The following is a 12,315-nucleotide window of genomic DNA, read 5'->3' as shown; positions in this document are numbered from 1 at the left end:
AATCCTTTATGAAGCTGAGTGGCTTTCAATTAACAAAAACTATCATAGCACATGTAAAATACATGGATGTACTAAAACCAATTAGTTTGAACAACTAATGAAAGCTCAGATGCCCACATTATATTGAGACTTTCATTAGCCTAAAACAAGTATTCACGTACTTTAAAATCACAAAAAATAAAAAATAAAAGAAAAGACATCCTATTCAAATTTTCAACAAAAACAGATCAGGAAATGATTGAAACCAACTCGCCCGATTAAAAAATGAGTCCTCAAAATTATAAAGCTATCATCATTTCTGAATGGAGCGATTCCACTGATGTCTCTATGAATAAAAGTTAGACTAAGATTTACAAGCATACCACTAAATTTTTATCTATTAACATATCTAACTTCTAAGCTTCAATTTATGCATTAATGCCACCTTACATCTGCAAGAATCATATATTTCACTTTTTAAAAATTAAAATAATTATCTTTTTTTATGTTATATGCAAGATCTAAGTGGTATAAATGTAAATAACAGAGCTTAGGTGTAAGATATGTAGATATGTATAAGAATTGGGTTGTATGCATATAAACTCCACTTCAGAAAACAAAGAATAATGAGCACAATGTGCTGGTGAGAGTAAACTAGCCGAGCTTGAGCAAAACCATTATCCGTCCATGTTCAGCTTCTTTGAAACTTTTGTTTTTTTTTCAAAATAGGCCGATGTTTGAAAGGGCTCGTGAATGATATATTCATGTTCGACTCGATTCAAATTCATTTATGCATTTCAACTCGTGTTATACTTAAAAATTAACTCGAAGATAGAAAGAATAATGAAATTTACTTTTTTCAATATAACATAAAAATTAATATAAAACTTTTACAATATTATTAATTATTTAATTAACTCAAGTCAAATAAGTCAGAGCACAATCAAACAAAATTTTATTAATGTTCAACTAATTTATAACTCATGCTAAAAATACTGTTCGTCCTTGGTTTACTTGCTCAACGAACGAATTAACCGCAAGCTACTTGACAAGCCAAACGCGAGATGTACTGAAATTAGGAGTTTTTTGACAGCCAGAGGCAAAAAACAAAACATAAACACAAAACCGTGACATAATAAACCATGCAAGAACCAGAGCTTCACAGGTGATTTAGCATTTAAACACAATTCTCCCAAAACTAAACCATGCAAGCTTAAAGAAATTTCACCTTCTCATTCCGAATCTTTTTTACTAGAATAAAAAACCTGAACTATAGCTTATACACAATTTGTTTTAGATACACCAATATCAGCAAACATCCAATGACAAAACATAGCAAATTATTCATACAACATTTTAGGAGAAGAAGCTCATCAAGGCAAATAACTAAGCTAAACAATATAATGGAACGCAGATATTTAATCCCAAGTTTTGTTCATTATATCTTATCTCAAAGCAAGTCTTTTGAGGTGTTGAAACATCCGCTGCTTAATCCACTGTCGATCAAAAGGAAGAAAAGCATGAATAGAGTGATCATAGCTGCAATTTAGACCAAAAAAATATGCATCAGATTATCAAAACTAGAAGGTAAAATGCCAAAATAGTCCCCGAACTATTTAAATGGGGTGATTTTCAATTCCAAAGTCTATAAAAGTGTCAAATTAGTCACTTGACTCTTTTGATATCAACTTAAATAGTCTCCGGGGAGCACTAATTAAGTGCTTATGATCCTGGTCATGAATATCACCCTATATATCGAGCGCAGAAAAATTGTTCGTGTTCCGCTTGTTTGCTAGCAAATGAACAGAACACAAGCTACTTAACAAGCCGAACATGAGTTGTTTGCAAACAATGAGCTATTTTGACCCTTACACCAATGTGCTTAGATCTGTAAAGCCATCAATGAAGTTATATAGATCGGTGATATCATAGGTGATGTTTAAGATGGTTGGATCGATCTCTTTCAGTTTTCTCTCATAGAGTCCACAGATTCCTGCAAATGAAAGAAAAATATTTTGCTTTCTGAGGGAAAGAAGTAAAAGAGGAATGTATTAAATTATTCTTGATCTTGCAGATTTTCAGATTCATCACATTTTGAGAAATTATCAAGTTACGATTAAGTTTTCAAGCAAAACTTTCTTGCAAAAAAGGTTATTGTTTATATTATAGAATCGGCAGTTTGTTGTGCCAATGTTATCAGTGGTTGTAAAACGGCAACAGGAAGCTTCCAAAATGTATAAATTTTGTGCGACAATATGGGTATGTTTGTCCCTTGCAGCTAGGGGTGTAAGCGAGCAAAGCCAACTCGTGAGCCGGTTCGAGCTCAGCTGGATGAGCTAACAAGCCAAGTTCAAGACAATCCAAACTTGACACATTAGTTCGTGAATTGGCTCGCTTAAAAAAATATTAATATAAAATATACTCAAAATATATTAAATATTAAGATGATATTTTTTAAATTATTAAAAATATTTAAATAATGATATTTTACATTTTATATCAAATAACTCTTATTTTATCTCCTAATTGCTGCATCCAATTTGTCATTTTATTAAAACACTAGCTTAAATTAATATTGTTTTCTCTATTTCATAACAAGCAAACCAGCTCCCCAGTCGGCTCAAACTCGTAGGCTTAAGCTCAAACTCGTAGACTCAAGTTCAAGATGAGGGTGGCTCGAGCTTGACTTGACTTATTTATACCCCTATCACAACAACCAAATATTGTTGGCAAAGTTGCAAATAATTACTAGGCATCTTTTTTTTTTGGAACTCGCACACCCATATGTATCAAGTTTTGAACTCAAGACCATGTGGTTGGAGACAAAGAATATGACCACTAGGCTAAGTTAGCAGCACACAGACAATTAACAAACATTATTAAATGTTGACGATGAAAATTTGAAAATGGATGCGAATTGGAAGACTACAAAAGGAGCACTGGGAAGACAATTATGAATCGCTGTATTGCATTTACTACTTTTTTCAGTTTACTTGTTGGATATCACATGCCTACGATGATATTTTTTATGAGAATGAGATTTGTTCACTAATGTTTTGATTGTCTTATAAGATTTGATTTACCCTTGCAGCCTGTTTTGATTCAGCTCATGGCTCTCTGATTCAGATTCACTGTTTCAGTGTGCATCCAATTATTTGCATTGTGCATCCACTGATTTGAAAATTCATTGTTATTGTCGCTGATTTAGTTATAGTTTTCTCAATTAGGTTGTGTTGAGTTTCTTTCTTAACATTGTTTGTCAGCTCTTTGCGGATTTTTAAAGTTGAAAATTCACTTATTTACTAAAACTCAGTCTGAAAATCTACTGTTGCTGTACTAATTCAAATTTTGAATAGCAATTTGCAATATTAGGCCAAATCTGGAAGAGTTTTGATAAATTATTAATTTTGGGTCTCTTGAGGTTATAAAGAGAACATGTGAGACGTGAAAAATTCATTAAAGGTTCGAACAAAATTTATATTTCCTCTCAAGTTTTTTGTTTGCTATTGGACGTTGATTCTTTGAGCTCTTACATGTCGTGACAACAATCTCCGGGAATGATCTTCTTGTATTGGTGGTGTTAGATCTTTCAATCTGTGATTTATTGCTGTAATCTTTTTTTAAACTATTTACTAAATTGATTTGTATGCATGATTGAGATTGTCTAGTTTAATATATATTGGTCTCTTTTCTGTGGTGATAATATTAATAGCTACAAAAGTATAAATTTGTCCTAAAATTTCTAGTGAAATTTTAGATTTGGTAACTTAAAATAATGCTTGAAAATAATAAAAATGCCCTCTCTAAATTTGCCTAAAAAACTTGTTTATCCTAAAACTAGAGTTGGAAAGCTATAAATTATGATTCTATGCGTGTTCATTGTGCATCTCATCTTAAATTTGCATTGGAGGACCCTAAAATTTGAGATGCTCAATATCATATTGGTGTCACAATCAAGTTCATATGAACATGACTAGAAACAAGACACAATACCAAGGTCAATTAAGAAATCATCATAGGGATGAAATTTTGAATAATTTACCAAAGAATATCCGCAAGACCAACTCAGTATTGCAAAAAATCAAGTTAAAATCTAGGGAAGCTAACAAACATTCCCCGCAAGAACAAGATATTACATCATGCTTTAATGAAGAACCATTCACAACATTAGCAGAAGCAAACTTTACCATAAAAGAAATAAACTAGATAAGTATCACAAGGATCATTCCAATAAAAATTATGACACCTATTGACATAAATTATATGACAATAATGATGAAATAACTAAAATAAACTGGTATTGAGGGACAAAAAAAAATATCTGGATTAGAACATACCAAAACTTAAGTGAGATGAAAATGATGTTAATAGAAAATACCAACCTTTATCTTACCAAGATCAACTCCAATGATGAACTGAAGTCACTAAAATAAGAAACGAATATTATAATTGAATGCATAATAAGTTTGAAGAGTTGTTAGATTAAGAAAAAAGAAAAACTAAAAACAATGTTTTTTAGGCTAGTTTGAAAGAGAAACGACATCACATAATGTTTACTCACTCAGGAGGCTTTCAACTAGCCTTCGATCCTAAACAACTATTCTCGCATCTAAAAAAAATTCTTCATATACTAAAAACACCTATCTTAACCAACTAATCAACGTCAAATTGTTTCTTCTAAAGCGAGTAACAATATTATTAACAAATATTGTAGAGAAAAATCTATAATAACTATTGCGACTAATCTAAAATTTCTCATTTTAAATGTCATCAAATAAGTCTGCAAGTGAAAGACCTAATCAAACTCTGCATATTAATTTTGAAGAGAAAGAAATGAAGAAGCAGAAGGAGATGATGTGCTTGAACTCAATGAAGAGTAATGATTCAAAGAAAATTTTGATTGAGAATTCTTTCAATAATTTGTTATTCATCATTGACGCACCTAAAGTTGAACATGATTAAAAAATAACCTCTATCTTTCAAACATATTTTAAGTGTGGTGAGAAAAGCTAAAAACTCATCATTGATCATAGAATTTGCATACATGTTATTATTTAGTTTGCAATTGGACGCATGACTTTGAAGGTTGAACTACGCCCAAAACCTTACCAATTAACTCAGGTACATATATTACAATTTTTTAAGACATAAAGATGCTTGATGTCCATTCAACTTACTATGTATTTTAGTTATAGATGTTAAACAAGGTACCATGGTTGTATGATTTGGATTAAAATTGCTTACAAGGCCAAAGGTGATTTATATGAACAATTAGTAATGCCTTCTGAACTAACTAATACACAAAGTATTTTCATTAGAATCATGAACTATGCTTTTTGGCCTTTTATAAGAAAATTTCTCATTGTGTGATTTGAAGATATTCCAATTTATAACAAAACGAGATGGGAGGATTTGGTAAATCTTATAAATGTGGCAGTTCAAAAAATTATATCTAAATCTAAATAGCTGTTTTGTCAGAGTCCCTTATATTCTTAGAATTCCTTATGAATGCTAATAGATTATTTGTTGATCGTGATAAAATTAAAGCTATTAAAGTTGGGGAATACCAACTAACATTCATGATATTCAAAATTTTCTTACTTAAACCATTTTTATAGGCAATTTCTTAATGGGTTTAGAAATCTCATGACAGTAATTACAATTTGTCTTAGGAATGGAAAACTTGAATGGATAAAATTGATTGAGCTTGTTTTCAATTGCCTTAAAGAATGGCTTACAAAAATTGGAAATATTTTGCAATGCACCAGGTGTAATAATTAGAGGAATTTCGGGTGAATACGGAGATCTGAATGCATATTTTGGTAAGAAGTTATAAGAAATAGAATAAAACATACTCAAATTATGATAAAAGATTTAAGTTGTGGGGCAATCGCCAATATTGGAGATAAATATTACTTGTTGCGTGATAAATTTGTCCTATACTCTTAATACTGAGGCCTAAAATATACTCTAAAAAAAATTAGTAACATCAGCACATTAATTGAACCGACTTTCTACGAAAATACACATTTGTGCTAACATATTATGCTAGAGCAATAATAAAAAAAAAAAAAAGAAACTGGAGCTTTAAGTAGGATTTCTATTATTTCACACGACATGTGGGTTAAGATGACCAATTGTGATCACAATACAAGAATGTATGCCATTTTCAAGGATTTCAAAGAGATTTATCTTAATTTAAATAGTGACTAGCTTATGCATAGAACAAGGTTCATAATTATGAATGAGTTTCTTTTTAGCATTCCTCAACTTCATATACCTTATTCAATTTGAAAGATTTTCTTTGACTAGAGTTACATGCTGGATGTAATGCAAGACATTTTGGTTGTGATAAAATCATAGTTAAAACTGATGATAAGTATTACTAGCCAAACTTACAAGTTATGTCTCATGTATTGTTTCACGGTAGAGAACACACCAAAAAGCTAAGGGAACAAACACAATATTGAGCTTTACATCAATTGGTTATTCCACATATACCCTGGAAAAATGTTAATATAAACTTTGTTTTAGAACTTCCATGAACTCTAAAGAAACACAATCCTAATTTTTTGGCGGAAGATTGCTTTTAAAAACTATTCATTTATTACATATTTTGAATCTATTTATGCAGCTCACATAGTATATTTTATTTTAACAACCTGAAAAAATTGAATGGATTACCAAAAATCATTATATTAAAAAAAGATATAAAAATCATGCATTGTTTTTGGAAAACGCTTTAGAAGAAAATGAAAACCAAATTAAAATTTTCAACTTCTTATTACATTAAACTAATGGACAAAACTGAGAAGATTTGTTATGTTATTTGATTAAGAAAATACATATTTGGTTAAGATTTGATACTACTTATTACTGAAATTGCATGCAAATCTTTAATTAAAAAATCCAAGGGCATAAGTACATTAAAATTGCTATATCGTATCAACCTAGAAAGCATAAAGATCTTGTTGAACTTCACATTGAGTCTAAACCAAGTGAATTTACATAATGCATTATTTGCATGAGTATATTCAAAGAAAGCTACCGATCTTCAATATCTCTAACTTGACTTGATTTCAATAACCTGATATCAATGTTGTGGATTCTTGCCCCTTTCTATTTCTATTTTGTCAGTTCACATCCAACAACTTAACAAAAAAAGCTACACAATTCGTTCATGAAGATATTATAAATGATGACATTGTGGCCTCAACTAATATTAGGAATCAGGAGTAACAGAATCATTAGTGTGATAGACCAACTCAAGATGTTCAAAGATTATCTTGCAGAAATCACATCAATTATGGCTAAACTTGATGAATATCAAATGTGAAATCATTAGAACTGAAAATTTTCAACCAAAGTAACTTGATGGAAATTTTAAAGTGCCTACTGATAGCAAGCACAAATGAGAGGATTGGGATAAATATAAGAAAACTTGGTGTTGTATTTACCTTTATTTTAGTTTTTTTACTAGATGTAATCCGATTATGAGAATGATACCTATAAGAACAAAATGTGTCTCAAGTGCTTTGATTAACATTAGCTTTGATACTTTGATTTACTACGTCATATTATTTCAAATCAGCTCTAGGAACCCCCAAGTTCATCTATATCTAATTCATATTTCAGTGTACATCTAGTCTTCCATTTTATTCCATCCATTGTTTTGTAATTTCACTTATATTGTCGTTGCTTTGGTTATTGTCAATGTCATAGGTTGAAAATTCACTGATTTTCTGAACCTAAGGTTAGAAACCTGGTCATGCTAGAAGTTAAATCTACCAAATTGAAACTTCTAATATAAGACCAAATTGTGAGAAATTTTGAAAATTTACTTATTTTAGGCCTTTTAGGGCTATAAATACGACCCTTAAGGCATAAAAAACATACTAAATGATTGAATACAATTTTCATTTCCTCTAAATTCTTGTTTGTGTTGGATATAATTTCGTCGAGTGATTGTAGATACTGACTACAAAATCTAAAGAATGATTCTCCTCATACAAGTCTAAGGTCCTTGACTCAAGGGTAATGGATTCTATCATTGTTTTTTCCTTCTAAATCATTTAGTAATTGGTTTCATGCAGGATTTAAAAATTTTCAAGTTTTATGCTATGAACTGTAAGAAATAGGCAAGAGATTCACATTGGTTCAATTGAGTTCCGTATGAGAAATTTTTAATTGGCTTGTTTCAAAAGGATTTTTTTTTTCTGCAAGAAAAAGGGCAATCAAAAAATAAAAACACTAGAATAGAGGAAAAAGTATACAAATTAAGTGGCTAAACCGTGATGGCCTATGTCCAATAGAAGAGGTGAAAACTATCACTCAAAAGAAGAAAAAAAGAATGACGCCTCTCTCATCCTCTTCCTTATCACAAAGTTTAGTATCTCAACTAAAGATGGCGAGTTCAGTGGTTTAAAAATCAAAAGACGTTTAGTCGTTGAGAGTAGTAAAAATATGCTTCGATCAAGCATGCAGATATAGAGGGGGTCGGGTCAGTCGACAATTGAGAAGGCCAAATTTATTGGAGGCAAGACAAGTGGTGCACAAGATGGTACTAGAGCACATAGATTTGTGAATAACACCACAAATATATTTAGCCTAAATAACATATGAAATATAAATAAATGTAATGGACATATTACATCACATAAACCCAATAGATTGATTACCTAGAGAAAGCAAAAGAATAAGAACATCACAAAATATTAAGGGTAAACTATATTAGTCAATGAGGTGAGCCTTCCATTAAGGGTTATTTGGTTGCAAGCATTTAAAATAATTGTATAATTTAAATACATTGTAAATTCATACATATTTAATATTAAGGTTTGTTTAGTTTGCTGTGAAATCAATTCATGAAACCACTTTTTTAGTGTTAGATTGAAAGTAAAATAAACCTACAAGTAGATCTTTAGACAATGAGTACATGAGGCGGCAATGTTGTAAGACGACGAGGGGGCATGGTCTCATAAACAACGTCGAGACTATGAGTTCGCAAGTATAAGGACACTACAAGCAAGGGAATGCCAAGACAGTGAATTTGTGTGCATGAGCAAAGATATGAAGTCACAAGGCATGATTAATTTATAATTCACTCAAATTGAGCCAATTCAAAATTCATCAAAAGTGAACTATTGAAGGTATTCAAAACCCATTTAACATACTTTGAATTTCTACTCTCACTCAAACACTTGACAAAGATCTAGGGTTCCTAGAAGAAGTGGGAAGGTTAGGAGATGGGTTAGGAGGGTTGTAGGATGAGGAATAGAAGTGGAAACGACAACGGTGGATGAGGAACTTCTCATACGTATTTTCATTCTTTGCATAAAAGCTTGAGTTATCTAAACCTATCACACAACTGCAGTGAAATTAAAACAGCATTGTATCCCAAGAAAAACTAAAATATTTGAAAAAGGTTAGTTTGTGCATGTTGTAAAACAGGTAAAGAGAGAACCTGGTATGATAATGAGTTAGTAGATCTAATTATATAAAGCTATCTCTATGTTTTGGCAAGTGAACTAATACCCTAAAAGAAAGAACCTTACAATAAAGCAATTATGCTTAGTACCCATAAATCTACACAATCCTCGTGAGAGCTGAGCCTCAAAAGTTCTCTGCACTTAATGAGTCAAATGATATTTTTATCTGTCAACTGCCAACTAAAGAAAAACTCCAATTGTGTCTAGATTATGATCAGAGTTACTACTAATATTAATGAAGAAAATTAGTACAATATTGGAATTTATACATCAAAACTCGCAATAGAAAATGAATTTTGTTAACTGTTGATCCGGGCAATAAGAAAACTTCTGAAATTTTAAGCTAGAGCTCCAAAAGCATGCTCATATTCTTAAAAATAGTATTCATGTGTACCATCCATGGCTTGACTGAGTGAATCAAAATCCATAAATGTTCTACTAGCCCTGTTCTGAGATGCCTGAATCAATACGATTGTGTGCCTGTTAGCCTGCATGAGAGAAACAGTTAGCACTAAAAAAGATATTTATAAGCTTACAAAAACAAATTTCAATGAAGAAGGATGTTTCAGCTTCATGTCACTTGTTATTAGGGAATTTGGTGCAACTTCTAAAATGTGAAATATATCTTATCATGCATAGATAAGGTGGCATAATTGTAAACATCGAAGTTAGGTGTTGGATATGAAAATACATAGGTATTAAGTGGTATGTATGTAAATCTTCCTTACTTTTTTGAGCCATTAGAAAAACTCTTAATGAATATGCCTTCTATCTTGATGAAGAAGTTGGCCAAATCATCTAGAAACTCAGAAGCACCACTAAAAAGCACTACTAATCAAACTACTAATAAACTAGGGTTGTATAACGGTATCATTTCTTGAAGTGTTTCCACAAATGCCATTAAATCGAGTCAATTATAGCATGGGATTCCTATTGCTGCTAAATGTAAGGAATTTGATACAAACTTCTTTTTATATTACAACTAGCACATTTCAACAAAAAATTTAGGTCATGATATTCTGATTCGAATGAATTTATTGTCATCAGATTAGTTTTAAATTGTGTGAAATACAATTTTTTTTTTATTAGCCATACATTGTACTAATCCAAAAGCAAATATGTTGGTATAAGTTAATTCTAACCAAATTTTGATATGCTATTCCAAACGAAACTTTATTCAAAAATCTAGTCAGTCATCATACTCTGAATCTAGTACCATTGCACCAAGGCAAAAATATTAAAAAATAATAATAATAAAATATAGTATCCACTCATAATGTATCTTCTTCTTGCTCCAGTCAAAAGAAACCTAAACAAGGATCTTTCTAGGAACAGAATAGATCTTTCGGCATAAGACCGCTAAGAAGTTGATAATCAAATAAGAACGGATGCAGAAATAAAAAACAAAAAAGAAAAGGAAATAGAGAGGGGAAGCTACCATCGATCTCGTCTACGATGAGCGCGAGCAGCAGCGACTTGATTGGGAACGCCAACGTTAGTCGACCTAGCTATCTACACAAAGAAGGTGAGGGCAAGCAGGCAGCAACCAAGATTCTTACTCGTTCTGCAAATGGGAAGTTTAACCGGCTGTCAGGGATCGTTTGATCTCCTTCTCCTTCTCCTTCTCATCATTATTATTTATCATAGTTTATTTATATTTTGATGAATAATATATATATATATATTTGGGGCAACTTATTCAGAATAACTTATTGATAGCACAAAAACATATAGTGCAGAAACATACAATAATCACAGATTAGTGTAATTGCATGTGTATAAACATATAATTTAAAAATAGAAAATTTTGATGAAAATTTTTATTATATTTAGTTAATTTACATTCGCTCCAATAAAGAGATTAAAGTATCAAAAAGAAAATTTGCACAATTTCATATGTATTTGTACATTAGATACACGTCTGCATGAATCTCAAAGAAATCAAACAGAAAAAAGGAACATAAAAATCTATGGAGGGCCCATATGCAGAAGAGCTAGGACTCGCAAATGTAAGACCAAAGACCCATTAATGGAAGATTGAGGGTCTGTTTGGGGCAGCTGTTGATTATTTATAATTTGCTGATAAAGAGATTATTCTGATAATTTGATAATCTGCAAATTATCAAAATAATCTGACTTGTTTTTTGGGGCAGCTTATTCAGAATAGCTTATTGGTAGTTATGGTTGTATAAATGACATTTCTGCCCCTGTCTGGTAAAACTGTTTGGGGCAACTTATTCAGAATAACTTATTGATAGCACAAAAACATATAGTGCAGAAACATACAATAATCACAGATCAGTTCCAAAAGATGACATGCAGTTCTCACACTCTCGTGAGTACCAGAAGAAATAAAAAATGATAAAGATAAGTACAACTACAATGAGAAATATTAAAATATTTAATTTAAAACTCTGGCTACGTCTGTCTTCAACTGCACTATCAACCAAGGAAAACATCGAATTTCCATCACTGCTGACAATGTAATATGTGGGACTGTCAGCCCACCGGAAGAAACCGCAACGAGTTGAAACACCCTTGACACAACAGTAGAATTACCTCCCAAAGCTACGCGACGAGAGCAACAGAGTCAGTAGTCCACAATAACACAAAATAACTCTGTCTGTAACTGATATTCTATAAGTCATGTTTGTATAACAGTGAAAAAAAAAATGAATGTCATAATTTATAAAAAAAATACACATAAAAATTGATCTACATATATTCGAAGATAAGAAAGACTTGTTGGATTAGCTGTCATATATAACATATGCTATAGTCTCCCTTAGAGCAGCCATCTCAGCCACACCCTCCACGTCATGAACTTCAAATTCATTAACTTCATTCT

The 12,315-nt window shown here is 31.4% G+C and overlaps 1 protein-coding gene across 1 annotated transcript; it reads right to left on the bottom strand.

Moving 5' to 3' along the window:
• Nucleotides 1-1,195: 1,195 nt before the first annotated feature.
• Nucleotides 1,196-11,088, bottom strand: LOC110023296 (enhancer of rudimentary homolog). Its single transcript, XM_020722617.1, has 4 exons — nucleotides 10,906-11,088; nucleotides 9,862-9,955; nucleotides 1,852-1,972; nucleotides 1,196-1,518 (listed from the first exon to the last, which is right to left on the bottom strand). Exons 1-4 carry the CDS (start codon nucleotides 10,906-10,908, stop codon nucleotides 1,425-1,427), a joined length of 312 nt encoding a protein of 103 aa, XP_020578276.1. The 5' UTR covers nucleotides 10,909-11,088; the 3' UTR covers nucleotides 1,196-1,424.
• Nucleotides 11,089-12,315: the final 1,227 nt, after the last annotated feature.

Source organism: Phalaenopsis equestris, unplaced genomic scaffold, assembly GCF_001263595.1.
Source record: "Phalaenopsis equestris unplaced genomic scaffold, ASM126359v1 Scaffold000224, whole genome shotgun sequence".
NCBI lineage: Eukaryota > Viridiplantae > Streptophyta > Magnoliopsida > Asparagales > Orchidaceae > Phalaenopsis > Phalaenopsis equestris.
This window is presented reverse-complemented; position numbering and strand designations above follow the sequence as displayed.

What these genes read in the sequence shown, in the direction of transcription:
- LOC110023296 (XM_020722617.1), bottom strand. An exon ending in ACTCAGTCAAGCCATGGATG is followed by an intron (nt 1,973 to 9,861) that starts GTACACATGAAT and finishes TTTCATTTGCAG; the next exon opens with GAATCTGTGGACTCTATGAG. An exon ending in ACAGATCTAAGCACATTGGT is followed by an intron (nt 1,519 to 1,851) that starts GTAAGGGTCAAA and finishes TCTAAATTGCAG; the next exon opens with CTATGATCACTCTATTCATG.